This window comes from Rhinopithecus bieti, unplaced genomic scaffold (assembly GCF_001698545.2).
Source record: "Rhinopithecus bieti isolate Rb0 unplaced genomic scaffold, ASM169854v2 scaffold_51154, whole genome shotgun sequence".
In the NCBI taxonomy this organism is placed as follows: domain Eukaryota; kingdom Metazoa; phylum Chordata; class Mammalia; order Primates; family Cercopithecidae; genus Rhinopithecus; species Rhinopithecus bieti.
In genome coordinates, this window is record NW_016820246.1 from 90,478 (window position 1) to 116,981 (window position 26,504).

Below are 26,504 nucleotides of genomic sequence, written 5' to 3' on the forward strand. Positions count from 1 at the left end.
TTTTTTGAGACAGAGTCTCACTCTGTCACCCAGGCTGGAGTGCAGTGGCCGGATCTCGGCTCACTGCAAGCTCCACCTCCCGGGTTTACGCCATTCTTCTGCCTCAGCCTCCCGAGTAGCTGGGACTACAGGCGCCCACCACCTCGCCCGGCTAATTTTTTGTATTTTTTAGTAGAGACGGGGTTTCACTGTGTTAGCTGGGATGGTCTCGATCTCCTGACCTCGTGATCCGCCCGCCTCGGCCTCCCAAAGTGCTAGGATTACAGGCTTGAGCCACCGCGCCCAGCGAAAAGCATCCACTCTTTTTTTTTTTTTTTGTATTTTTTAGTAGAGACGGGGTTTCACCATGTTCGCCAGGATGGTCTCGATCTCCTGACCTCGTGATCCACCCGTCTTGGCCTCCCAAAGTGCTGAGATTACAAAAAGCATCCACTCTTAACCACCATGTCCTACTTTTGCCTTTAAGCTAAACCCACAGCTATTCACTTACTATTGACCTAAGTGACAGTGGGGTCATTTCTTGCTTCTGAAGAATGTGTTGCTATTAGTTTATTCTTCCGAGTGTTCTGTTAATGTAATTTAGATTAAATTTTACAGGTTTACAAATAGTATAGTATTATTTGTAAATTAAGAGGCAGACACTGTGAGCAATGCAAATTTGTGAGATACATTCCCTGTTTCTGGAGTTTACATTTCCACTGGCAGGACAAGATAGAGACATATAAAATGGTCAAGTTACAACACAGTAAATGATATAATTTTGTCAAAATGAGTGATTGACATTAGTGTTACATATAATGAAAGAAGAGAGGGATTGTTGAGGATTGACATAATTTGGAAAGTCTTCATAGAAGCAAAGCTTAGGGGCTGGGCGCAGTGGCTCACGCCTGTAATCCCAGCACTTTGGGAGGCTGAGGCGGGCAGATCACCTGAGGTCAGGAGTTCGAGATCAGCCTGGCTAATGTGGTGAAACCCCGTCTCTACTAAATATACAAAATGAGCTGGGAATGGTGGCACACACCTGTAATCCCAGCTACTTGGGAGGCTGAGGAGGGAGAAGGGCTTGAACTCAGGAGGCGGAGGTTGCAGTGAGCCAGGACCATACCACTGCACTCCAGCCTGGGTGACAGAGTGAGACTTTGTCTCCCCCCCAAAAAAAGAAAAGCTTGGATTTCTTCCCAAATAACGGGTATGATTTATTATGTACATATGTAGATTCTTTTGTATTTTAACAAGAATACAATTTATAGTATTTAACAAGAATACAGTGTAAATATAGTATTTGTTGCAGTTATGAAGGATAAACAAATTGTTTTCGATAGTTGAAATTAAGGATTATAGCCAAATGTGTCCTAGACAAATGCAGATTGATTTCTGAAAATGAGAAAAGTATAATTGTATCATTAACCTGAACGATGACCAATGAAATTGTCACTTCTCACAGGGCTGCAGTGGCTTGTGTCGGAGCATTTTATGAAAAAATGGGGAGAATGTTGGGCAGCGCATTTCCAGAAACAGTGAATAATCTATTGAAATCTCTGAAAAGTGCAGAGGTAAGTTTTACAACCAATATTATTTGAATATTTGCTTGTGGCAAGAGTTAGATGTCAGCTAAAATATGTTTGTTTCTTTTTCTGTCACTGTGGTACTCATATTGCTTAACAAGGAGGTAATTTCAAATTATTACTTGTCCCTTCTTTTAACATACATTAGGGGGAAGAGAAAGAATGCTTTTCTTTGACAATGAGTAGGTTTACGTGTTATTTTTTATTTAGTCCTGTGATACTTTTGGATTGGCCTTTTTTTTCTTCTTTTTTTGGTGCCATAGCTAATGTGTTAATTTTCTGGTTGCTGTAATAAATTACCTTAGACTGGGTGGCTTAAAACAGCAATTTATTGTCTCACAGTTCTGGAAGCTGGAGGTCTGCGATAAAGTGTCAGCAAGGCCATGTTTCCACTGAAGGATCTAGAGAAGAATGCTTCCTTTCGTTCTTATCTTCTAGTGGTTGCTGGAAATCTTTGATCTTCCTTGGCTTATAGATGCATCTCTCCCATCTCTGCCTCCTTTGTCACATAGCCTTTTCCCTGTGCCTGTGTGTTTTGTGTCTGAACTATTTTCCTGTTCAGTGATACCTGTCACTGGACTGGAATTGGATACCTCTTCTGGGAACTATTTGTCTATTCATTCACTAAAAAAGAATTGATAAAATATTATTTGTCAGGCATTAAGCATACAAAGATGGTCCTGACCTCAAAGAACTTACAATCTAGCGGAAGAGATCTGAGTGTGAATAAGCATTGTGATACTCTGTGTGATGAGTACACTGTTAGAAATAACAATAAGCACTATGAGAATATGAATATAAGAGTTTGAGTTAGTCACAAGAAGATGAAGGTTTGCTGTATTTCTGACACTTTTTTTAAATGTGTTGGTTGTTTTCTGCTTCCTCTTTTGTATGGTTTATGTATTTTTTTCTTGACTATTTTATACTTAATATTTTATATTCTGAAAATATTTTATATTCTGAAAGTTTGGATCGTTGAGCTGTATTGAAGCTTTTGAGTCTGTCTTCATGTTCTCAGTATATTGTATGTACTTCAGTAAGTCATAGAAACTTTGGAATATATTTACTTATCACCTAATTTTTAAGAAAGGTATTATTTAATGGAATATTCTTACTTTCCAGGATACTTAATTTTATTGTACTTTTCATTATTTACTGTTTATAATTTGGCGATAAGACCATTAGACCCAAAGAACTTTTGTCTTGGTATGTTCTTGTTTAAATATGGAATTTATTTTACAAAATCTTTTTTTTTTTTTCCTATACATGTCTAGTCTCAAGGGCGAAGTGAAATCTTAATGAGTCTGCAGAAAGTTCTAAGTGGCCTGGGTGGTGCAGCAGCTTCCTCTCATCGTGATATTTATAAGAATGCCAGATCTCTCTTGACTGATAGGTCAATGGCTGTTAGATGTGCAGTGGCCAAGGTTAGTACTTGACCAATTTAGAATGCTGCTCCTTATCCTTCTTGCTCTTAAACAGTCAATGATTTTTTTCTTTTAAAATTTTAAATTATGTTTTGTGTTCCAATAGATTAGTTTAATTTTCTAGAATTATATATAATAGTATCACATCCTGAGATATACTTTTGTGCGTATGTATATTCTGGCTTCTTTCGCTTGGTATAATTATTTTGAAATTCATTTATGTTGTATATGTATCCATAGTTCATTCCTTTTTATTGCTGAGTAGTATTTCCTTGTATGGATATGTCACATTGGTTTGTTCACTCACCTGTTACAAACATTTGAGTTGCTTCCAGTTTTGATTATTACAAAAAAAGCTTCTGTGAACATCTGTATATGAGTTTTTGCATGAACATATGCTTTCATTTCTCTTCGGCAAATACCTAGGGATGAAATAGCTGGTTCATAGGGCAGATTTAGTTTAACGTTCAGATAACTACAAAACAGTTTTCCAAAGTACTTGTGCCATTTTACATCTCTACTAGCAGTGTATGAGAATTTCACTTCCTCCACGTCATCACCATTGTTTGTTACTGACAGTCTTTTTAATTTAAGCCATTCTAATGGATACATATCTCATTGTATCTCATATCTCAATGGTATCTCATTGTGGCTTTAATTTGCATTTCCCTAATGATGAATGATAAGCATATCTTCAGGTGCTTATTTGCCATCCATGTCTTCTTTGAAGAAGGATGTGCTCAATCTTTTGTCCATTGTTTTATAGGGTTGTTTTGTAATTACTGACTTTTGAGAGTGTTTTATAGGTTCTTTACATATTCCTTTATCAGATATGTGATTTACAAATATTTTCCCAATCGGTGGCCTGTCTCTTTATTCTCTAAATAGTGCCTTGTAAGGAAAAGACGTTTTGAATTTCATCCAATGTATCTGTTTTTCTTATATGAATTGTGCTTTTGGTGTTGTATCTAAGGAAACATTTTGTAAACCAGGGTTTGTCCTGTGTTTCCTTCTAGGGGTTTTATAGTTTTATACTTAGATATATGATCCATTTTGAGTTAATTTTTGTATATGGTGCAAGGTTGGAATCACATTTTTTTGTTTTTTGTTTTCAATATGGATATCCACTTCTTCCAGTGCCATTTCGAAAAGCCTGTCTTTTCTTCGCTAAGCTCCCTTTGCTCCCTTTGTGGAAAATTAGTTGTGTGTATGTGTATAGGTATAATTTTGGACTCTGTTCTGTTTTATTGATCCATTTGTCTATCTTGATGCCAACAACACTTTTCTTCATGACAGTACCTTTATAGTAAGTCTTGAAATCAGGTGCTGTTAGTCCTCCAACTTTGTTCTTTTTCAAAATTGTTTTGCCTAGTCTAGGTTTGTCAATGTCTACAAAAAGACCATGCTGGGATTTTGATTCAGGTTACATTGAATTTGGAGAGAATTGCCAATATCCTAACAATATTAAGTCTTCCACCCTATGAACATACGTGATATATCTCTCCATTTATTTTGGTCTTTAATTTCTCTTAGCAAAACATCTTGTAATGTTAAATGTGCAGATCTTGACAGAATACAAATAAGACTGGGAAAATATGAATAAAATCATGAATTATATCAATGTCAACATCTAGGCTAGCGTGGTGGCTCACACCTGTAATCCCAGCACTTTGGGAGGCCGAGACGGAAGGATCACCTGAGATCAGGAGTTCGAGACCAGCCTGGCCAACATGGCAAAACCCCATCTCTACTAAAAATGCAAAAATTAGCCAGGTGTGGTGGCATGTGCCTGTCAAATCATTTTTCAGCATCTGTTGAGATAATGATTTGTTTTTTCTTTTTTAGTTTGCTACTGTCGTGAATAACATTGATTAGTTTTACAATTTTAACCAATATTGCATTCTTTTCTTTTCTTTTTTTTTTTTTTGAGACAGAATATCCCTCTGTCACCCAGGTTGGTGTGCATTCTTCTGCCTCAGCCTTCCGAGTAGCTGGGACTACAGGCGCACGCCACCACACCCGGCTAACTTTTTTTGTATTTTTGGTGGAGACAGGGTTTCACCATATTGGCCAGGCTGGTCTCGAACTCCTGACCTTGTCATCTGCCCTTCTCGGCCTCCCAAAGTGCTGGGATTACAGGCGTGAGCCACCGCACCCGGCCCAATATTGCATTCTTAAGATAAATCTCACTTGGTCATGATATATTATCTTTATTATATATTATTGTATTAGAGTTGCTAGAAGTTTGTTTAGAAATGTGTATCTGTGTTCATGAGGGATATGGGTATGTAGTTTCTTTTTCATGTAGTGTCTTTGTTAGGTTTCAGCGTCAGGGTGATACTAGCATTATAGGATTAGTTGGAAAGTTCCCTTCGATATTCTGGAAGAGTTTGTATAGAATTGGTATTGTTTCTTACCTGAACATTTTGTTGAATTCACTGGTGTAGCCATCTCCTAGAGTTTTTTTTGAGGGAAAGATTTTGAAGTACAGAATCAAAATTTAACACAGATATTGGGCTATTCAGGTTATCTGTTTCTTGAGTGAATTGTCTATTTCCTCTAAGTTGTAAACTTTATTGGCATAAAGTTGTTCACATATTCTCTTTAACTTTTAAAACATGTTGGATCTGTAGTGATTTGACCTCTCTCATTTCTAATTTTGGTAATTTGTATTTTTACTGTTTTGTTTTTCCTGATCAGCCTGACTAGAGATTTATCAAATTTATTAGTCTTCTTAAAGAAGCAGCTTTGGTTTCATTTCTATTATTTTTTAGTTTCCTAGTCATTAATTCCTTTATTGTTTCCTTTTTCGGCTTACTTTGTGTTGAATTTGCTCTCTTTCATCTAGTTTTTTTTTTTTTTGAGACGGAGTCTCGCTCTGTCGCCCAGGCTGGAGTGCAGTGGCCGGATCTCAGCTCACTGCAAGCTCCGCCTTCCGGGTTCACGCCATTTTCCTGCCTCAGCCTCCCGAGTAGCTGGGACTACAGGCGCCCGCCACCTCGCCCGGCTAGTTTTTTGTATTTTTTTAGTAGAGACGGAGTTTCACCGGGTTAGCCAGGATGGTCTCGATCTCCTGACCTCGTGATCCGCCCGCCTCGGCCTCCCAAAGTGCTGGGATTACAGGCTTGAGCCACCGCGCCCGGCCTCATCTAGTTTTTTAAGGGTGAAGCTGAGATTATTGATTTGAGACCCTTCTTCTTTTCTAATGTGGTAGTTTAGTGTTAGATGTTTCTTTGTTACTGGAAACTCTCTCAAAGCAGTAGGCTGGGACAATTGTAGGGTTCATCTTGTTTTTTCCTCATCTCTTAAGGGTACCTGAAGATGCTTCATTGCCTGAGGTCCAGTGTCTTGAAAACTTGTTTCATTTATTTTGTCAAGTGTTTTGGTTATCTCAAGAGAGGCGGTGAGTCTGGTTCTTGCTATTCCATCTCTGGAAGCAGATGTTGTAGGATGTTATTTACTTTTTTGTTTTTAATTCCAGTGTCTACTAGAACTACAGAATGAAGCTGTATTTATGTGGACTGCTGAACTAGAAAATATAGCCACTCTCTGCTTTAAGGCTTTGGAAAACTCAAATTATGGGGTACGAGTGGCAGTGTCTAAACTTTTAGGAACAGTCATGGCCACGGCATTAATGCCAAAACAGGCAACAGGTATTGTGTTTGCCCTTGATTTAGACTATAACAGACCTATTTAGTTATTACATATAGGCAGGTCACTGTAATGGATTTAAATTTTTAGGTATCTTTGTCTACTTTTTCATAAAATGAAAGAACCTGGCTGGGCGTGGTGGCTCACACCTGTAATCCCAGCACTTTTGGGAGGCCAAGACGGTTGGATCACGAGGTCAGGAGTTCAAGACTAGCCTGGCCAAGATGCTGAAACCCCGTCTCTACTAAAAATACAAAAATTGGCCAGGCGCAGTGGCTCATGCCTGTATATCCCAGCACTTTGGGACTGAGAGTGGGATAGATTCACTGGCTAACTCGTGAAACCCCATCTCTACTAAAAATACAAAAAATTAGCCGGGCGTGGTGGCGGGCGTCTGTAGTCCCAGCTACTCGGGAGGCTGAGGCAGGAAAATGGCATGAACCTGGGAAGCGGAGCTTGCAGTGAGCCGAGATTGCACCACTGCACTCCAGCCTGGGCGACAGAGCGAGACTCCGTCTCAAAAAAAAAAAAAAATACAAAAATTAGCTGGGCATGGTGGTACGCGCCTATAATCCCAGCTACTCAGGAGGCTGAGGCAGGAGAATGGCATGAACCCGGGTAGCAGAGGTTGCAGTGAGCCGAGGTCGCGCCACTGCACTCCAGCCTGGGTGACAGAGCAAGACTCCATCTCAAAAAATTAAAACAAAACAAAACAAAAAAAACCCAAATGGCATTTTCCTTGATATAGTCACATTTTTTGTGATGATAATGTATCGGATATCTAGCAATTATGCTGGACATATAAGCATACAAGATTTATGAAATGATTTTGGATAGTGTATAAAGTACTGGAATCTGGTACTTTATTTGCTATTTATTTTCAGTCTCTGATGAGTAGATCCCCATTTGTACCACAGTATTAATTTTTAATTTTTCCTGATTATCATTATAAACAGAAGCAGAGGCAGCACTGAGTTTTCAAATTACTCTTGCTTTGCTTCACAGTTCCATAGAGATACCTCAGGGGTGCCTGTGAGCAGATGCTGAGTTAACTTTGCCCCAGTCTTGTCCTCACCTCTACCCCACCTCTGTATCATAGAAACAGAACCAGATGTTTTAGGTTCAAGTCCTGTCTCTTGTATTTATTAACTGTGAAACCCTATTTCACTTCTTTGAGCTTTGATTTCTTCATCTTTAATGATAATTATTTCAGTAGATTATGATGATGATGATGTAATGTTTTAAAGTGCTGACTATGTGCCGGGCACTGAATTATGTGTATTACAAAATTTATTCCTCCTAAAAGCCCTGTGAATTATATGTACTGTTGTTATTACTGTTTTATAGATGAGGAAATTGAGACTTAGATTCTGTAACGAATTTTCTAAAAACTGTTCTGTGTCGGAAATGAAATTCATATTCCGGGCAGCCAAATACCAAAGCTTGCATTCTTAGCCATGAGCTTTATACCTCCTCTACAGAAGTTTTGTGAGGATTGCATTTGCTACTATATGTGGAAGGACTTCATAAAATGTGAAACTCTATACCAGGGATGCTGATTCAGTTGCATTCCCAGTAACATTTTCATCTATTGGTAACTGCTGTGTAGAAAGCACTGTGATGAGAAAAGTTTTTTGTGTCCACCTCAGGCAGGAATGAGAACTGAGATCAGTTAGTAGTATTTGCTGTGGGTACGCTTTGTCCTTATTGTGTTACACATAGTATTGTCATTATTATTAGACTGTTTTGCATAGATTTATTGAATTGCTTTTATTTCTAGCTCTTTCCATTTTTCTGAGCATTTTTTGCTTTGGAATTGAATTCAGGTTTACAAGTACATTGAAAGTTTTAAGAGAAAAATTATAAGGAAACTAAACCATTTCCCCATTGTAATAGCATATCCTTAAAAATAATTACTTGAATTATTAAGCTAGAGTGCCGCAGAAATATATTTGCTCATACTTTTATTTTTCTTCCTGAAAGTAATGCGTCAGAATGTGAAGCGAGCAACATTTGATGAAGTCTTAGAACTCATGGCCACAGGATTTCTGCGTGGAGGATCAGGTTTCTTAAAGAGCGGTGGAGAAATGTTAAAAGTTGGAGGGTCCGTTAATCGTGAAGTGAGAGTTGGAGTTACGCAGGTTTGTAACATATATGTGTAAAATAATTTTGGCTGGGCGTGGTGGCTCATGCCTGTAATCCCAGCACTTTGGGAGGCTAAGGTGGGCGATAGCCTGAGGTCAGGAGTTTGAGACCAGCCTGACTAACATGATGAAACCCCGTCTCTACTAAAAATACCAAAAAATTAGCCAGACGTGGTGGCGCATACCTGTAGTCCCAGCTTCTCAGGAGGCTGAGGTAGGAGGATCACTTCAACCAGGGAGGTGGAGGTTGCAGTGAGCCAAGATCATGCTACTGCACTCTAGCCTGGGTGACAGAGGGAGACTCCGTCTCAAAAAAAAAAAGATTTTGTTCATATCACTTATGAAACTTCATGGAAGACTGTTATGAAGTAACAGCTAATGGAGAGATTTTTAATATTGTCTGGTTTCTTTCGAAATGTTTCTTTTACCAAATGAATGAGTTACATTCAAATTCCAAATTACATGCTTATATGGAAATTCAATAGATATTTAATGATACATAAATAAACCTGTGTCTACTATATTTGTGTGAATATCTTTAAATAAAGTTCCTATGTTTTGCTTAACAGAAAATCAGATATAAAATAACTCAGTTTTCATTGAAACTGTATTCAGGTAGCTTGAGCATTTAGATTTTAATATTCTCCAACAACCCTGTACCTAAAAATATTGGTTAATGCTTTGATTGGATTTTCTATCAGTGTTTAATCACCAATGTAATTATAAGATTATATCTGACTTGGAATTATAATTTCAAATAGCAACACCAGACACGAGGTTATGGTTAATGATCTAATAATACTTAACACCTAGTAAGTTGAAATGGTGATCATAGTCAAAATCATGATTTCAGTCAAAATCATGACTGTACCTTGAACCCGGAACAAGTATAAAATATTAGTAAACAATGGTTTAACTTACAGAGAAAGTCGTAAGTAAGATTTTATAGCTCTTTAGGATGCTAAGGTTTTCTTGTTTCTGTAACTTGTTACCTCCCAATCACTGGGGTAAATTCAGCTTCCCTTCCCTCTCACTGCTGTCCCTTTGTGTTCTTCATGAAGTTGTTATCTTAAGAACTGTTTTTTAGTCAAAGATACTTCACTAATAATTCCTATTCCAGAAGTAGTAAAAAGATCTCAACTTTAAATTTTCTCTGTTTTAGTCTCAAATATAATTTATTCTGCATGCTGTTATCATTTATTTTTGTAGTTGTTTTATCTTTGATTTCTGTTCAGTAATGTAAGTATATCTGAAGTCGTCCCTTCCTCTATTTACAGGCATACGTTGTTTTTGTGACAACATTGGGTGGTCAGTGGTTGGAGCGCAGCTTTGCCACGTTCCTGTCCCATGTACTTGATCTGGTTTCCCATCCTCGGGCAACACAAACACATGTGGAGGCTGTGTATTCAAGACGATGTGTTTCCTTTATCCTAAGAGCTACTGTGGGCAGTTTGCTAGGTGAAAAAGCCCAGATTGCAGCTGCCAAAGAAATCTGCCAAGCTATTGGAAAACAAATGAAAGCTGTAGGTAAGAATTGGTATCATTATGTGTGTTGATTACCTTAGTCATTTAGTTTTTTATTCTTCTTCTTTNCCTCCCAAAGTGCTGGGATTACAGGCTTGAGCCACCGCGCCTGGCCTATTATTCTTCTTAATAAATATCAATAGGACTGACTAGTTTATCTTTCTATGTGTTTTCATACTTATTGACTACTCTTATTTGATATTAAAATCACATAATTACAGTGAAATAGACTTTTTAAAGATTTGGGTGGCATGTTGGTAAGATTGTGTTTTCTGTTTTATTTCTAGCACCTTTGCTGATTTTATAAATTTCCTGGCATGCAGCAGCACAATGGTTGCTGTCTTCAAAGAATAATATATTGTGATCTTTCTGCTTTTAGAGCCTGTTGTTTTATAAACATGTATTTTTATTGTTTCTTTTCCTCCCCTCATAGGCTTAATATGAAAACTTAGAGAGGAACAATTACAGATGGTTATTAGCCCCCATAAGATGCACTGTGAAACTTCGGTTATACATAATTACAAGAAATTCTTTTCTAAAAAGTATCAATTTTATAAATTTTTCAATTTAACAAGTAGTTACTGAGTGAGATTTGCAGAGCAGTAATTCGGGGTTTCAATAATGAATGAGATAAAGTTTCTGCCTTCATGGAGCTTTTAATCCAGTTATAAGCTAAATATAAAAGCAAGGCAAAATATAAATTCTAAAAGACAGTTTAATTTTTTCACAATTAGAAGTATATACTAACTTTAATAAGGCAAATTATATTGCCTAATAGAGGTCTTTTGGAATAAGGATTTAATGAGTAAATATCATCAATAATTTATTTTTCAGATATATATGTATTAAATGTTTTATAAAATTAGTGAAAAAACACATAAATAGTTGTAGTTTTTGTTGTTGATAATAGCTTACTTAGTAAACTAGTTTTATTTTTTATTTTATATTATTTTATTTGAGACAGAGTGTAGCTCTGCTGCCCAGGCTGGAGTGCAGTGGTGCGATCTCAGCTGACTACAACCTCCGCCTCCTGGGTTCAAATTATTCTCCTGCCTCACCCTCCTGAGTAGCTGTGATTAGAGGCATGTGCCACCACATACCCTGCTAATTTTTGTATTTTTAGTAGAAACAGGGTTTCACCACATTGGCCAGGCTGGTCTTGAACTCCTGACCTCAAGTGATACACCTGCCTTGGCCTTCCAGAGTGCTGGGAGTACAGATATGAGCCACCATGCCCAGTCAGTAAACTAGTTTTAAATGTATAGAGCTAACTGAAAATTATGAATTGTGAATTAAAGAGTGTTTAAATTAATGAGAGATCATTCCTTAGATATGCTAAAATAGTCATCTGTCTTAGATTCACAACTTAAAGAATAATTGGCACATTGATTCACTGAGGAAATGTTTAGTGCCAGAAGCACTGCGCAAAATAGTGGGAGTAAAATAGCAAGCCAGATGCATACAGCACCCGTCCACAGGGAGCTTAAACTTTAGCAATCAAAAGCTAGAGTTTATGCTTTTCCAAGTCCAGAAATACCTAAAAACAAAAGAGTTATTTGGTCAGGCATGGTGGCTCATGCCTGTAATCCCAGCATTTTGGGAGGCCAAGATGGGTCAATCACTTGAGGCCAGGAGTTCTTCGAGAACAGCCTGCCCAACATGGTGAAACCCTGTCTCTACTAAAAAATACAAAAATTAGTTGGGCGTGGTAGCATACACCTGTAGTCCCAGCTACTCAGGAGGCTGAGGTGGGAGGATTACTTGAACCCAGGAGGCAGAGGTTGTAGTCAGCTGAGATGGCACCACTACACTCCAGCTTGGGCAACAGAGCAAGGCTCTGTCTCAAAAAAAAAAAAAATTTAATTACAGTCCTCAATTTATTAATCTGTTATATCCTATTATTCTGTATTATGTATTTTATAGTCTGTTAATTCATAATGATGCAAAAAAGAAAGTTTTACTATCATTTAAAGCTTCTTAATGTTAAGGTCATAAATTTGTTATTTGATTTTTTTTTAAGTCCCGAAAGCAGAATTAAATATAATGATACATATTGGGGATTTGTGGGCCAGAATGTATTCTCAATTAGTAATTTGGCAAGGGATCTTTAATTGTCTCTTGTCAAACACATTTCAATTCTAGTGGAAGCTGAAAGGTTGGGTTAGCGGGCAGCAAGGCTAATGGAACTTTCAGAAGCATTCCAGTAAGAAGTTCTTAAGTCATTTTCCTTATAGATCCGTTTTCTGGTCAGTAATTTGACAGATACCTCCAATATATTGGAACACTTAAAGTAGCAATGGTAATAAAGTAATAATAGCTGCTAACATTTATTGAATGTGTATTATGGGCAGCATTGTGTTAAATTCTTTATTTGCACTGACTTTTTAATCACCACAGTACCATTTGAAATAGGCATGTAAGCCCATTAACAGATAAGGAAATTTGGGACAGAAAAGTTGAAATATCTTGCCCAATGATTACAAAACTAATATAACTAGGGCCAGGGCGCGGTGGCTCAAGCCTGTAATCCCAGCACTCTTGGAGCCGAGACGGCGGGATCACGGAGGTCAGGAGGTCGAGACCATCCTGGCTAACACGGTGGAACCCCCGTCTCTAACTAAAAAAAAAATACAAAAACTAGCCGGGTGAGGTGGGCGGGCGCCTGCAGGTCCCAGCGTACTCGGGAGGCTGAGGCAGGAGAATGGCGCTCGTAACCCCTGAGGTGAGCTTGCAGTGAGCTGAGATCCAGCCACTGCACTTCAGCCTGGTGACAGAGCGAGACTCCGTCTCAAAAAAAAAAAAAAAAAAAAAAAAAAAAAAACTAATATAACTAGTGGAATTGGGATTTGAACCCGAGTCTTGTTTCTGCAGTATCTGTGCTTTTGTACAAACTGGATTGCTGCTGCTCACTAAAATTAGGTTGTATTCCTGGAAGCAAAGGTATATCTCAGTATATATTTTAGCATTATTATAAAGCCATTAAACAGTGTTTTTAAGTCACTTCAGTGTTTAGTTCTACAAGTTTTCCACTGAGAAATAACTGCATTGTTTTTAACACTGAGACATCAACTGGTATGGCTAAAATCATAAATTGTGTAGAACAAAAAAAAACCATTCAGTTCTTCTATGTCAAAGACATGATTTTGTGTTTCCAGAAGCAGTAGTGAATGACACAAGTGGAGAAAACAAATCTGGTGCAGCAGACATTGCAGCAAGCCAGCATGTGATGGTCTGTGCCCTCCAGGAACTCGGGAGCCTGGTGCAGAGCTTGAATGCCACCGCATCCCCTCTTATTCAAGAAGCATCTATAGGTTTGACATTCAGTTACTTCCTAGCATGTTTTTTTCACTTTTTTCAGTCGTAGGTGTGATTGATATTTAATTCCTGATTAGTTGCTTATCATCATCATTAGCACTTCAGATCATCAGGTTTTACTTAAATTAAGATTCATTGTGATAGGCTGGGCGCGGTGGCTCATGCCTGTAATCCTGGCACTTTGGGAGGCCCTGGTGGACGGATCACTTGAGGTCAGGAGTTCGAGACCATCCTGGTCAACATGGTGAAGGTCTGTCTCTACTAAAAATACAGAAATTAGCCAGGTGTGGTGACATGTGCCTGTAATCTACTTGGGAGGCTGAGGCAGGAGTATTGCTTGAGCCCAGGAGGCATAGGTTGCAGTGAGCCAAGATCATGCCACTGCACTCCAGCCTGGGGGACAGAGCGAGTCTCAAAAAAAAAAAAAAAGATTCCTTTTAAAGAATATTGAATTAAATGGTTAAATAAAGTTTTGGAACAGAAATCAAAAGCAATTGTGGTAGTTTTTTAATAAAAATTGACTAAAATTTGTTGAAGACTTCTATTAAATTTTACATCAACATTGGATATAATTGTACTATGTTCTTCATAGAAAATGTTCCTTTGAAGTACTCTACTATTTATGAATAATAAATGTAGTTTTAGGCAAAGTTATGGATCTATATGGGTGAAATCATGGTGATTGTGATTTCAGTTATTGTTTTTTAGATAGTCTTTGAGTTTCTGAAATCATTTGGCTTTATTAAAGAGTAATATTTTGAGCATTTCTTTTTTAGGGCTTTTGGAGATTGTGACTTCAGTGCTTCTTCATCCAAGCATGGCTGCCCGACTTGCTGCTGCATGGTGTTTGCGCTGTGTGGCTGTGGCATTACCTTTCCAGCTGACACCATTTCTAGACAGGTGTGCAGAACGGCTCAACAACTTGAAGACCTCACCAGAAGCTGTTAGTGGATATAGTTTTGCAATGGCTGCTTTGTTAGGTGGAGTACATCAGTGTCCTTTGGGCATTCCTCATGCCAAAGGAAAGGTACGACAGAGATCCTAGATTTGTGAATGCTGTCACATGGGCTTTGGTCTTCATAGGAATGCTGCTGTGTTTGATGTTGAATGGGATGGTCAAATAACAGTTTTACTATATTAACATAAAACATAGTGTTCTTACTATAGGGTTAGCAGACCCTAATTATAATTTGATATTTAATTCTGATGTAAGGATAATAGATTTTGTCTAAGTGTAGTAACATGTTATAGTTTATTTTAGAGGGAAAGAATAAAAAAACAGCCTAGGCAACATAGTGAGACCCCTTCATTACAAAAAATTAAAATAAGTTAGCCAAGCTTCGTGGTCCTAGCTGCTGGGGAGGATGGGTTGGAAGGATCACTTGAGCCTAGGAGTTTGAGGTTACGGTGAGCTATGAACATGCCACTGTCCTCCAGCCTGGATGACAAACCAAGACCTACCCTGTCTCTAAAAAAAAAAAAAAACCCAACCTTATACTAATATAGTAATTATTTGAAAGTCAGAGTTTTTCTTTCAGCTTTTAGAAATAAAAGTTCACATTGCTATATATTCAAAGATGTTAGGAGAATATGCTATTGTCATATTTAGCATTTTGATAATGTTTAATAAAAACTGAGTGGTTTTAATAAATTGTGGCTGGACATGGTGGCTCATGCCTGTAATCCCAGCACTTTGAAAGGCGAGGCAGGTGGATCATTTGAGGTCAGGAGTTTGACACCAGCCTGGTTGACATGGTGAAACCTTGTCTCTACTAAAAATACAGAAAAATTAGCCAGGCATTGTGGCCCATGCCTGTAATCCCAGCTACTTGGGAGGCTGAGGCAAGAGAATCGCTTGAACCGAGGAGGCGGAGGTTGCAGTGAACTGAGATTGCACCACTGCACTCCAGCCTGGGTGACAGAGTAAGACTCTGTCTCAAAAAATAAAATAAAATAAAAATATGAGTAGCTTTTTTTTCTCCTTTCTTTCTATTTATGCTACTATCACGGTTTTCTTCTCAGTAATCTTAAGTGTTTATATAAATATGTGAAACTTTACATAGGCAGATTGGGGCTAGAGTTTTAAATTTTTATTTTTTTTCTGAGACATTAAGCCCAGGTCCATTCATAGGAGTTGCATAGCTACCGATGAAATCCAGACTTCCCTCTCACTTTGTCAAACAGTTGCTTCCTCATTCTCATTTTGCTTAGACTTTCTGTCTTCCCCACACCTGCCATATTCCTCACACCACTTTCATATTTTACATTTGCCTAGAGATCCTTAGGGACTACCCAGTACTCAGAGAGTAAAATATAATCTCCTTTGTCTGATAAACTGCTATCTTATAATTTGACTTCATTCTGTCTGTTCATTCTAATTTCCTATTGCTCTGATTAGACTAGTTATCTTGCTTCCTTCTCTGGCCTTTTTCAGCTTAGAAGCCTTTGCTTTGCTAACCTTGTAGAGTTTCATCTCCCTGCTTATTCAGCTGTACCAAATTTAAGTCTATACTAGCCATTCCATGTGGATGTATATAGCAAAGCACTCAGAACAGGTCTAGCCCATGTGGCCACTAAATAAATGCTATCATTATTGGCACTATTATTCCACATTCAAAGATTTGTTGAACTCCTATTATGCATCTCCCATTGAGCTAACCTTGCCTGGGCGTGGTGGCTCAGACCTGTAATCCCAATGCCTAGGGAGGCTGAGGCTGGAGGATCACTTTAGGTCAGAAGTTTGAGACCAACCTGGGAAACATAGCAAGACCCTCTCATACAAAAAAAGTGAAATTTTTAAAATTAGCCAAGTATGTTGGCATACACTTGTAGTCCTAGCTACTCAGGAGGCTGAGGTAGGAGGATCCCTTGAGCCCAGGAATTCCACGTTGCACCGAGCTATGATTGTGCCACTGCACCCCAGCCTGGGTGACAGAGACCCTGTCTCTAAAAAACAAACAAATAAATAAGCTAATCTTTTGGAGCTTACAGTCTTAGAAGACACAGGAAAAATGAGAAGTGGATTTGTCGCATGATGAAATGACAAAAGTAGTAGCACAGATGCTGTGTTAACTTATTTTATCCTTGCAAGGCTGAGATAGGCATTCCTATTATTTCTGTTTTTACCAGTGATGGAACTAAGTTGTTCTAGATGAGAATGCGAGTAAATGGCAGAGATGGCATTTGGCCCTGGAGCTTGTCCTTAACTACTACACTGTTCTGGGTCTCTTCAGAGTCTTCATTTCAGTCAAGACTGACCAGGTCTTGATGTCTTCGAAACATGCTAATAACATGAAGGGACAAAGTCTTCTTTTGTGTGTTTTTTTTGTTTGTTTGTTTTGGAGATAGAGTCTCACTCTGTCACCCAGGCTGGAGTGCAGTAGTGCGATCTTGGCTCACTGCAACCTCTGCCTCCCCAGTTCGAGCAATTCTCCTGCCTCATCCTCCCGCATAGCTGGGACTACAGGTGCCCGCCACCATGCCCAGCTAATTTTTTTGTATTTTTTAGTAGAGACAGGGTTACACCGTGTTGCCTAGGCTGGTTTTGAACTCCTGAGCTCAGGCAATCCGCCTGCCTCAGCCTCCCAAAGTGCTAGGATTACAGTCATGAGCCACTGCGCCCGGCCAACAACTTCTTTTAAGTAAAGTATGCTAGTTATCTGTGTCCTTATTTAATTTAACTTCTTTGAATTAAAATCCAATTCTAAACTTTTCTTGCAGATGGTAGTTAGTATTGCTGAAGATCTTTTACGAACTGCTGCCCAAAATAGCAGGCTATCTTTACAGCGCACCCAAGCTGGCTGGCTTTTACTTGGAGCACTTATGACTTTAGGTATAATTATATTTGAGTAGGATTTTGTCACACTATAACCGTCAGTAGCCTGTAAAGTAAATTTAATTTAAAAGTATTAAACTTCACATTCTAGATTTTCATTGAAGTTGTAAAAATGGTAAAGATGTTTTCCTCGTCATTTGCTAGTAGATTTCTCTTTTTGGTAATTATTGCTTAAGTACATTTAATGAAAAGTTGTTAGCAAAGTTTCACTTTTACCATCAGAATAACCTTTGTCTACCTGATGAGTTTAGTGTTTAAAAGAGATGAAAATAGGAGGAAAAATTCCATCCCCTAAGTGAAACCAGCAATGTGATTTTAGTAGAGTGGTAAAGTCACATTTAATTGGTATTGGTATTTTCTGGGGTAACGCTTAATGTGTTTCACTCTTAAGTAGTATGACAAATCTGCAGTACAGGCAAAATTTAACTTGTACATAGTACAAAAATACCTATTATTGTGATGGAGTATGTTCACATTTTAGTTCATATGTTTAGCTGCTGCTGTAAAAAGTGTGTGCATGTGTGTACTACAAAGTTATGATACAGATCTAAGCATCTGTCTATTGGAAATTATAGTTTGACCTACTTTTCTTTTCTGAAGAAAATAAAAAGTTGCAACTCATTTCCAGAAGTTTATGTTAAGTGGTATGCTAAATGAATTATTTAGCAATGTAAATATAGATTCCTAGGTCTGAATGTATTACTTCTCCATGAAACTAAATTGACCATATAAATTACCCCCAAAACTGAGGAATATGTATATGTATGTGTGTGGGAGTGGGTGTATCTGTTTATATACATATATATATGAAAAAGACCTCATAGAATGTGTCCCAGATATATTTTATTGATAATATGCAATCCACCATTCTCAATACAGTTGGGTAATCCTTTAAAAATTGCTTTTTGTGTATTTTATGTTTGGATTCTAGAAGTATTGATAGTTTAAGGTGAATTTTATTATGCTTTGATCTATATTTTAATCAGTGAATAAAGTTTGAAAATAATGTAATTTTAGAGATAAAAGTAGAGTGAAATGACAGATACTGTTAAATACTCTATTTTCGTCTCTAAAATTACATAAAGTTTGTGTTGGGCTCATTTTCCTTGACACCTGTTTGTAAGGTTTGTTACATATACATGGTTTTGTATTCTCATTTTCTTGGTTAGGACCATCTGTTGTTCGTTACCATCTGCCCAAGATGTTGTTATTATGGCGAAATGTTTTCCCACGTTCCTTAAAGGAATTGGAAGCTGAGAAGGCCCGAGGCGATTCTTTTACCTGGCAGGTAACTTTGGAAGGTCGTGCTGGAGCCCTATGTGGTAAGAACTGAAAGGATTGTGCTTTCACAATGTTAGGATATTACTAAAATATTTGTAAAGTAAAAGAAACTAGGTAATGATAAATTCATAGGCTTTTAGATTTTAAAAGAAGCTTTATAAATGATCCACTTCAGTTTGCTAATTTTGTAATAAAATTGAAGGGACTCTGAAAACCGAGACTCTGAAAAGTGTTTAGACCTGGTGNGGAAGGTCGTGCTGGAGCCCTATGTGGTAAGAACTGAAAGGATTGTGCTTTCACAATGTTAGGATATTACTAAAATATTTGTAAAGTAAAAGAAACTAGGTAATGATAAATTCATAGGCTTTTAGATTTTAAAAGAAGCTTTATAAATGATCCACTTCAGTTTGCTAATTTTGTAATAAAATTGAAGGGACTCTGAAAAACCGAGACTCTGAAAAAGTGTTTAGACCTGGTGGTTAGACAGGAACTAGAACCCAGTCCTCTTATTCCCACTTGTTGCTGTCTTACCTGTCAAAGAAGCACTGAGTCACCATGTTAAAAAAAAAAAAAAAAAAACCCAACAGCTGTTTAAAGAACAAGAAACTCAGAGTTACCAAAGTGATTGCATTTGCAGTTAGTCTTTTCATAATGGAGAAACAGCTGTTTTTTTACATCCTTATCAAATCTCCAAACCTTAATATATTTTTCAGATATCAACATTACAAAAATTACAGATACAGTTGTTTTTGTCTGGGAGTTACAGGAAATGCTAAGGTTTTGTTTCATTTGAGAACTAGAATGACATTGGATGTCCCAGTTCTTTTTTGGTTTATCTCAGGGTAAAAACTATTTCTTTTTCCAAACTGGGAGAGAGATACACGTTTAACCACAAGGGCAGCCAGTTAAGGGGGCACCTTTACTCACACATCTAGGAGGTGTTTTATTTAGTCTTGGCTCTATTGCTAAAGGGCCAATAAAATAATTTTCTCACTGGACCATTTTGTTTGTATACATATATATTTACGTAAATATATGTAAAAATTGAAAATGCAAAAATATATGTAGTGGCCGTGTGTGGTGGCTCATGCCTGTAATCCCAGCACTTTGAGAGGCCAAGGCAGGTGGATCACTGTCAGGAGTTCTAGACCAGCCTGACCAATATGATGAAACCCCATCTCTACTAAAGATGCAAAAATTAACCAGGCATGGTGGCGGCCACCTGTAGTTCCAGCTACTCGGGAGACTGAGACAGGAGAATTGCTTGAACCTGGGACATGGAGGTTGCAGTGACGTGGAGGTTGTAGTGAGCCGAGATCCCGCCACTGCACTCCAGCCTGGGTGACAGAGCGAGACTCTGTTTCAAAAAAAAAATATATATATATATATGTGTGTGTATATATATATATGCGGGATTTCACCGCATTAGCCAGGATGGTCTCGATTTCCTGACCTCGTGATCTGCCCTTCTCGGCCTCCCAAAGTGCTGGGATTACAGGCTTGAGCCACCACGCCCGGCCCAAAGTATGCACTTTTAATGCTTCCTATATATTGTAATATAGCCAATATGCTTCCTATATATTGTGATATAGCCAATAATTCAAGGATCTGGAGGGAGAAATCAAATATTATACACACACACATATATATACATATACACATGTATACATATGTATCTGTAAAATTGCAAAATATATGTAATATATATAAAAATTCATGTAAATTTTAAGGCATTGTTTATACACATAAATGGATATGTTTATAAACAGTGCCTTAAAATTTCTTTCTTTGTAGTCATCTGAATTCCTATGGGATTATAGTCCTCTGAATTTCCACCTGCAGAAATTTCTCTAACCAGTACCTTGTCTTCCTCCATTTTTCTGTCCACCTTTTTTCTAGCCTTTTCCATGATTTTTCTTTGTAGTTGTTGCAAGTTTTTCTTTTGGTTCGACATGGTTTCAGAACCTTCTATGTTGTAATAATTAAATATTATAACTGCCTTTATAGTTATACAATTTTGTAAATTCATGTTCACAAAAGCTACTCCAAATCTGTCCTTTTAAACATTTTAGCCATGAGGAGCTTTGTTGCACATTGTCCTGAGCTCCTAACTGAAGATGTGATTCGAAAATTGATGACCCCTATTGAATGTGCCATGACCATGATGTCACAGTAAGTAAGCAATTAGGACAAGTTCACATCCTATTTTATATATTAAATATATAACAAATTATAATATATAATTAAACATAATACTTCTCAGCCATGTTTTGTTCTAGAATCATCTAGGAAACATATAAAACTTTATTTTTGTAATATAACTTTACAAATTACAGCAATGATGTGGACTGAAATACAGTTGTATCTTAAAGTGTTTTTGTTACAGTGAAGATCACGACGTAAGCTAAAATGAAAATGTTTACTTATCAATGTACTTTGGCAGTACATTGATACGTTGCTAAAAAAATGTATAAGTAATACTTATTCTGGTAAGCCAATACCAACTATGTTTTTGATATTTTAGCATTCCGTCTGTAATTAAAGCCCATGGAGCTCATCTGAAAGCCAGTGCTGCAATGGTCCGTTTAAGACTTTATGATATCTTGGCTTTGTTACCTCCAAAAACTTATGAAGGTAAATTAAAAATTTGTGGTATCTGATAAAAATTTTTCTTTACAGTTCTTCACCGTGTTATAGAGTCTGACCAAGGCTCTCCCGCTGACTTACTTTGCAAAGGAAGGTCACCATTTTATTTTTCTTCATGTAGAGTAGCTAACGCTTGTTGACTGCTTACTGTGTTCTGGGTCTCGTTTTTAGCCGTTTGCATGTATTAGCTTCTTTGACTCCATTGCAGCTTATGAGGCCATTAGTCTTATTTTATAGATGAAGAATCTCAGATTGAGAGACTTAAAGAAACTTAACTTACCCAAGACTTAGAGGTAGTTAAGTGGCAGAGCTTGGATTCAAATCTAGCTGGTTTATCTTCAAAGTATGCACTTTTTTTTTTTTTTGAGACGGAAATCTCGCTGTGTCGCCCAGGCTGGAGTACAGTGGCCGGATCTCAGCTCACTGCAAGCTCCGCCTCCCGGGTTTATGCCATTCTCCTGCCTCAGCCTCCCAAGTAGCTGGGACTACAGGTGCCCACCACCTCGCCTGGCTAGTTTTTTGTATTTTTTTAGTAGAGACGGGGTTTCACCGCATTAGCCAGGATGGTCTCGATTTCCTGACCTCGTGATCTGCCCTTCTCGGCCTCCCAAAGTGCTGGGATTACAGGCTTGAGCCACCACGCCCGGCCCAAAGTATGCACTTTTAATGCTTCCTATATATTGTAATATAGCCAATATGCTTCCTATATATTGTGATATAGCCAATAATTCAAGGATCTGGAGGGAGAAATCAAATATTATATGAAATATTAATAGTAAATAAACCATTGATTTCTTTCTAGTATCATCATGCCCAGGAATTTTGGTGTGCTATGGTTCATTGTTTATACATTATTGGGCAATAAATAGTAAATAATCATCATATCACATTTAATATATTTAAAATAAAGTATCTTTTTGTGTGTGTATGTTTGAGACAGGGTCTTGCTGTGTTGCAGAGGTTTGTCTCAATCTCTTAGGCTCAAGCGACCCTCCCGCCTCAGCCTGCTGAGTAGCTGGGACTACAAGCATGTTATGGCGCGCGCCTCTCTTTCCTCCATTTGAGTTTTTTGGTTATTTTAAATAATTTGGGCAAAAAGACACAATACAGTATATGAAAGGAAGTACCATTATTGTATATTAAAACCAGCATTTAAATAATAGATTTTTTTAGAGAAGAGAACAGAGACTTAATTATTTTATTCCTGTGGAACATGTTGCAGCTCTTTGTGGGCAATGATTATAATTTTCACAAAAATTATTCTTTTTAATCTGATCTGAAGTTCTGTTTTTTAGGATCTTTTAATGCACTTCTTAGAGAACTGGTAGCAGAATTCACTTTGACTGACAACTCAGCCAACACAACTACTTCCCTCCTCAGATCCCTCTGCCATTACGATGATAGTGTTCTTCTTGGTTCTTGGCTTCAGGAAACTGATCATAAATCAATTGAGGACCAGGTAATAAACCATACAGGGAAATGAAATACTGACTTAATCTGAAACAATGGTCCTATTACACATTATCACTTAAAAACAAAATAGTGTATAGAAAGGTTTAATCCTTCAGTGTTCTTAAGACACTTATAGATGGCATCCTGGTGGTAGTGAAAAAAGTTAAACAGGAAGAGTTAGAATTTGGCAAATTGTCTTTATTTAATATTCTTTGTATTTAGATACCTTGTGGTGGCTGTGATAAAGATGAGTTTTAATTGGCTCTTTGGTTTTGGTATTTTGTTTTAGTTTTGTTTTGGGACAGGTTGGAAAGGAATAAGTTAGTAGGTTGAAGATTTAGAACTTTTACCCACTGAATATATTATTTCTTATGTACTTTTTTAAAAGACTGATTAAAGCCCCATTTAAAATAATTGTTTGTGGAATTAAGTTATTGCTTATATTGTTCACGCAATAAGGTGGGTAGTGTAAACATGTTTTCAAATGAATAAAGCTTTTCTTAAAATTGTGGAAGGTGTTACTGATGATTTTTTAATGACCAAATCAACATTTTGGTCTGTTTTCAAATGTTCGGATCCAATCATTCTTTTTTTGTTGCCTTTTCTCCTTTTTCCTCTGCTGTAATCCTCATTCCTAATGTTTAATAAGTAGATTTCCTAAAGTAGTTTTTGAATAATTTTATTTCACTCTTTTGCAGCTCCAGCCAAACAGTGCATCAGGAAGTGGGGCTCTGGAACATGATCCTTCCTCCATTTATTTACGGATACCTGCTGGAGAAGCAGTACCTGGTCCCCTCCCTCTCGGAGTCTCAGTCATTGATGCCTCTGTGGCCCTTTTTGGTGTAGTGTTTCCTCATGTTTCTTATAAACACCGGTTAGTATAAAGTCAGTCAGGTAATTTTTGTTAAATACATATTATATTAAACAAAGAGTAGATTTTCTCATCCCAGTTAACTCTGCAATAAAGTGAGTTATTATAATACTTAAACAGTACTCTTACAGATTTACTAACATAAGTGACACATACATGATGAAAAAAATTGCATGCAAATTCCATGTAATTTGAGACTGTATGTAAGATTTGACCCTGTGAACTAGCATCTGATATCCGTTCCATTGTGAACTGTGTATTCCTTAACAAAATTTTCATTGTATATGCTAGAAATGACAACTATTGGCAAAAAAAATGCATTATAATAGTTCATTTGATAGTTCATAAGTAGGTCTTGACTATATCTTTAATTAAAGACGTCAATTTGCTAAGCCTGTTGACTTTGTTGTTGAAGAAGTAAATGGGTGAAAATTCCACTCCCTAATAGCATTTGTGAGATGATTCAAGTCTAGAACTTGGAAACTAACATAATTGGTTCTTGTTGTAATAGAAGCATTTTGGTTTGCTATATTCTATATCCATAGACACTATTCCTAGCTTTAGTAGGCAGTTTGCATGTTGTGATTTTCCCAAAAGGAAAACAGAAATGAATTAATACAAGACCATCACAGATAACTTAAAAGCTTTACAAAATTAAAATGCCTTAGAAATATTATTGGGTCTGGTGTGGTGGCCTATGTCTGCAATCCCAGCACTTTGGGAGGCTAAGGCAAGAGAATTGCTTGAGGCCAGGAGTTTGAGACCAGCCTGGGAAACATAGTGAGACACTCATCTCTATAAAAATTACAAAATAAAAAATGTTTTTAATATGTAGGTTACTTGATTAATTGCTTTTAATTTGAGGAGAAAAAAGTTTAAATATGAAACTTTACCCTACCTAAATATCTTTAAGAACATTTGGTTGCCACATAAATGTTAAATGATGTTAAAGGTGGAAGAATCTTATAAAGCATCTATTTTAACATTTTGGTTTTAAATCTTAAGGAACTCCATATCTAAGAGTTTTTGGTTTACCCAAGGTTATACAACTAGTTATGAAAGTTATAACTGAAATCCAGGATTATCTTAATTCTATATGATTGCTTTTATAGAATAAGATGAAGTATAAATAAATAAATTCTATTAAAAATATAAACATAATAACATAAATATCCAACAGCAGGATAAGTGAATAAATAATAGAAAGTCCATTTGTGTAGAAACAATGTTTTGATAGAAGATGCTCATGATACAATGTAAATTAAAAGGTAAAAGCTATAAGTGATCCTACTTTGGTTTTAACCAGCAGGCTGTGCAGCTTAATATATTTACTGCTGTTCTTAGTGCACTAAAGGTACTTACTTACTTTTAAAAGTTTTTTAAAGCACATCAAAATGTGTGTATATACACTTACATCTGAACCTATATCTTCATGTGAGTTTTGAAGAATGCTTTGACCTGAGACCTGTGGACTATTGTAAATTGAGCTTTAAATCCATAATTACAGCGACCTCAGGGAGATTTTATTACCAACTTTAGGTCATACTTGTCTTAGTACTAAATCCAACTTCCTTGGATTCTTTTGTTTCACATCATTTCTTTTTAGAAGAATACTATCTCACTCTCTTTTTATCAAAATCTTCTGAAATGGGCCGGGTATGGTGGCTCCCACTTGTAATCCCAGCACTTCAGGAGACCAAAGTGGGCAGATCACCTGAGGTCAGGAGTTCAAGACCAATCTGGCCAACATGGTGAAATCCTGTCTCTACTAAAAATACAAAATTAGCTGGGTGTAGTGGTGAACACCTGTAGTCCCAGCTACTCAGGAGGCTGAGGCAGGAGAATCATTTGAACCCAGGAGGCAGAGGTTGCAGGGAGGCAAGATTGTACCATTGCACTCCAGCCTAGGCAGCAAGAGGAAAACTCAGTCTCCAAAAAAAAAGACAGGGCGTGGTGGCTCACGCCTGTAATCCCGTCACTTTGGAAGGCCAAGATGCTCAGGGCGGATCACTTGAGGTCAGGAGTTTGAGACCAGCCTGAGCAACATGGAGAAACCCGGTCTCTACCAAAAATACAAAATTAGCCGGACGTGGTGGCACATGCCTGTAATCCCAGCTGCTCGGGAGGCTGAGGCAGGAGAATTGCTTGAACCTGGGAGGTGGAGATTGTGGTGAGCCAAGATCGTGCCATTGCACTCCAGCCTGGGCAACAAGACTCCGTCTCAAAAGAAAAAGAGAAAAATCATCTAAGGTGGCCATGGATTTCTTTTTTTTATAAACCGATTCTTTTTTTTGTGTTAATACAACAAACAATTCACTTCTGGTTTTTTACATTTTAAAAAGTTAGCCAAAGCTAAATCTTTTTTGAACTTTCTCGAAAGCTTTGGAGGCTAGGACATGAGGTACTATTCTGTCTTAAGTATTTTAAAAAAGGAAAAGAATTATACTACATTAAAATTTTCTAACTTAAAATCTTCCACAGAGATACATAATTAATGATTGTTATCTGTACAAGAAACCTTGAGCATTTACTAGATGCCAGGTGCTTTGTTGGACACTGCTGTTAATGTTGAGGACCACTGCAATTATGACCTTATTTTGTTAATTGAAACTTAATATCTAGTCTCTTGTCTTGTTCCATTTAATAACCGCATGTCTGTATAATAATTTGGGAGAAGGAGATCTGATTTGGACTAGCTGTGGGAATGAAATAGAAAAGAGATAGCGTGGGGAATTATTTGCTAAACAATTAACTCGTACTCTTCTTATCGGTTTTTGAGCCATATTGGAATAAAAT

General features: G+C 37.3%; 1 protein-coding gene across 1 annotated transcript in view; it reads left to right on the plus strand.

Annotated features, from left to right (window-relative positions):
* HEATR5B (HEAT repeat containing 5B) overlaps positions 1 to 26,504 on the plus strand; it is a 118,379-nt gene that overhangs the window by 7,112 nt on the left and 84,763 nt on the right. The window contains 13 exon segments of the mRNA XM_017859688.1: positions 1,445 to 1,553; positions 2,840 to 2,989; positions 6,471 to 6,642; positions 8,624 to 8,781; positions 10,062 to 10,311; positions 13,464 to 13,619; positions 14,400 to 14,650; positions 17,344 to 17,455; positions 18,628 to 18,780; positions 20,812 to 20,911; positions 21,264 to 21,373; positions 22,681 to 22,844; positions 23,536 to 23,711. Coding sequence (XP_017715177.1) covers positions 1,445 to 1,553; positions 2,840 to 2,989; positions 6,471 to 6,642; positions 8,624 to 8,781; positions 10,062 to 10,311; positions 13,464 to 13,619; positions 14,400 to 14,650; positions 17,344 to 17,455; positions 18,628 to 18,780; positions 20,812 to 20,911; positions 21,264 to 21,373; positions 22,681 to 22,844; positions 23,536 to 23,711 — 2,061 coding nt within the window.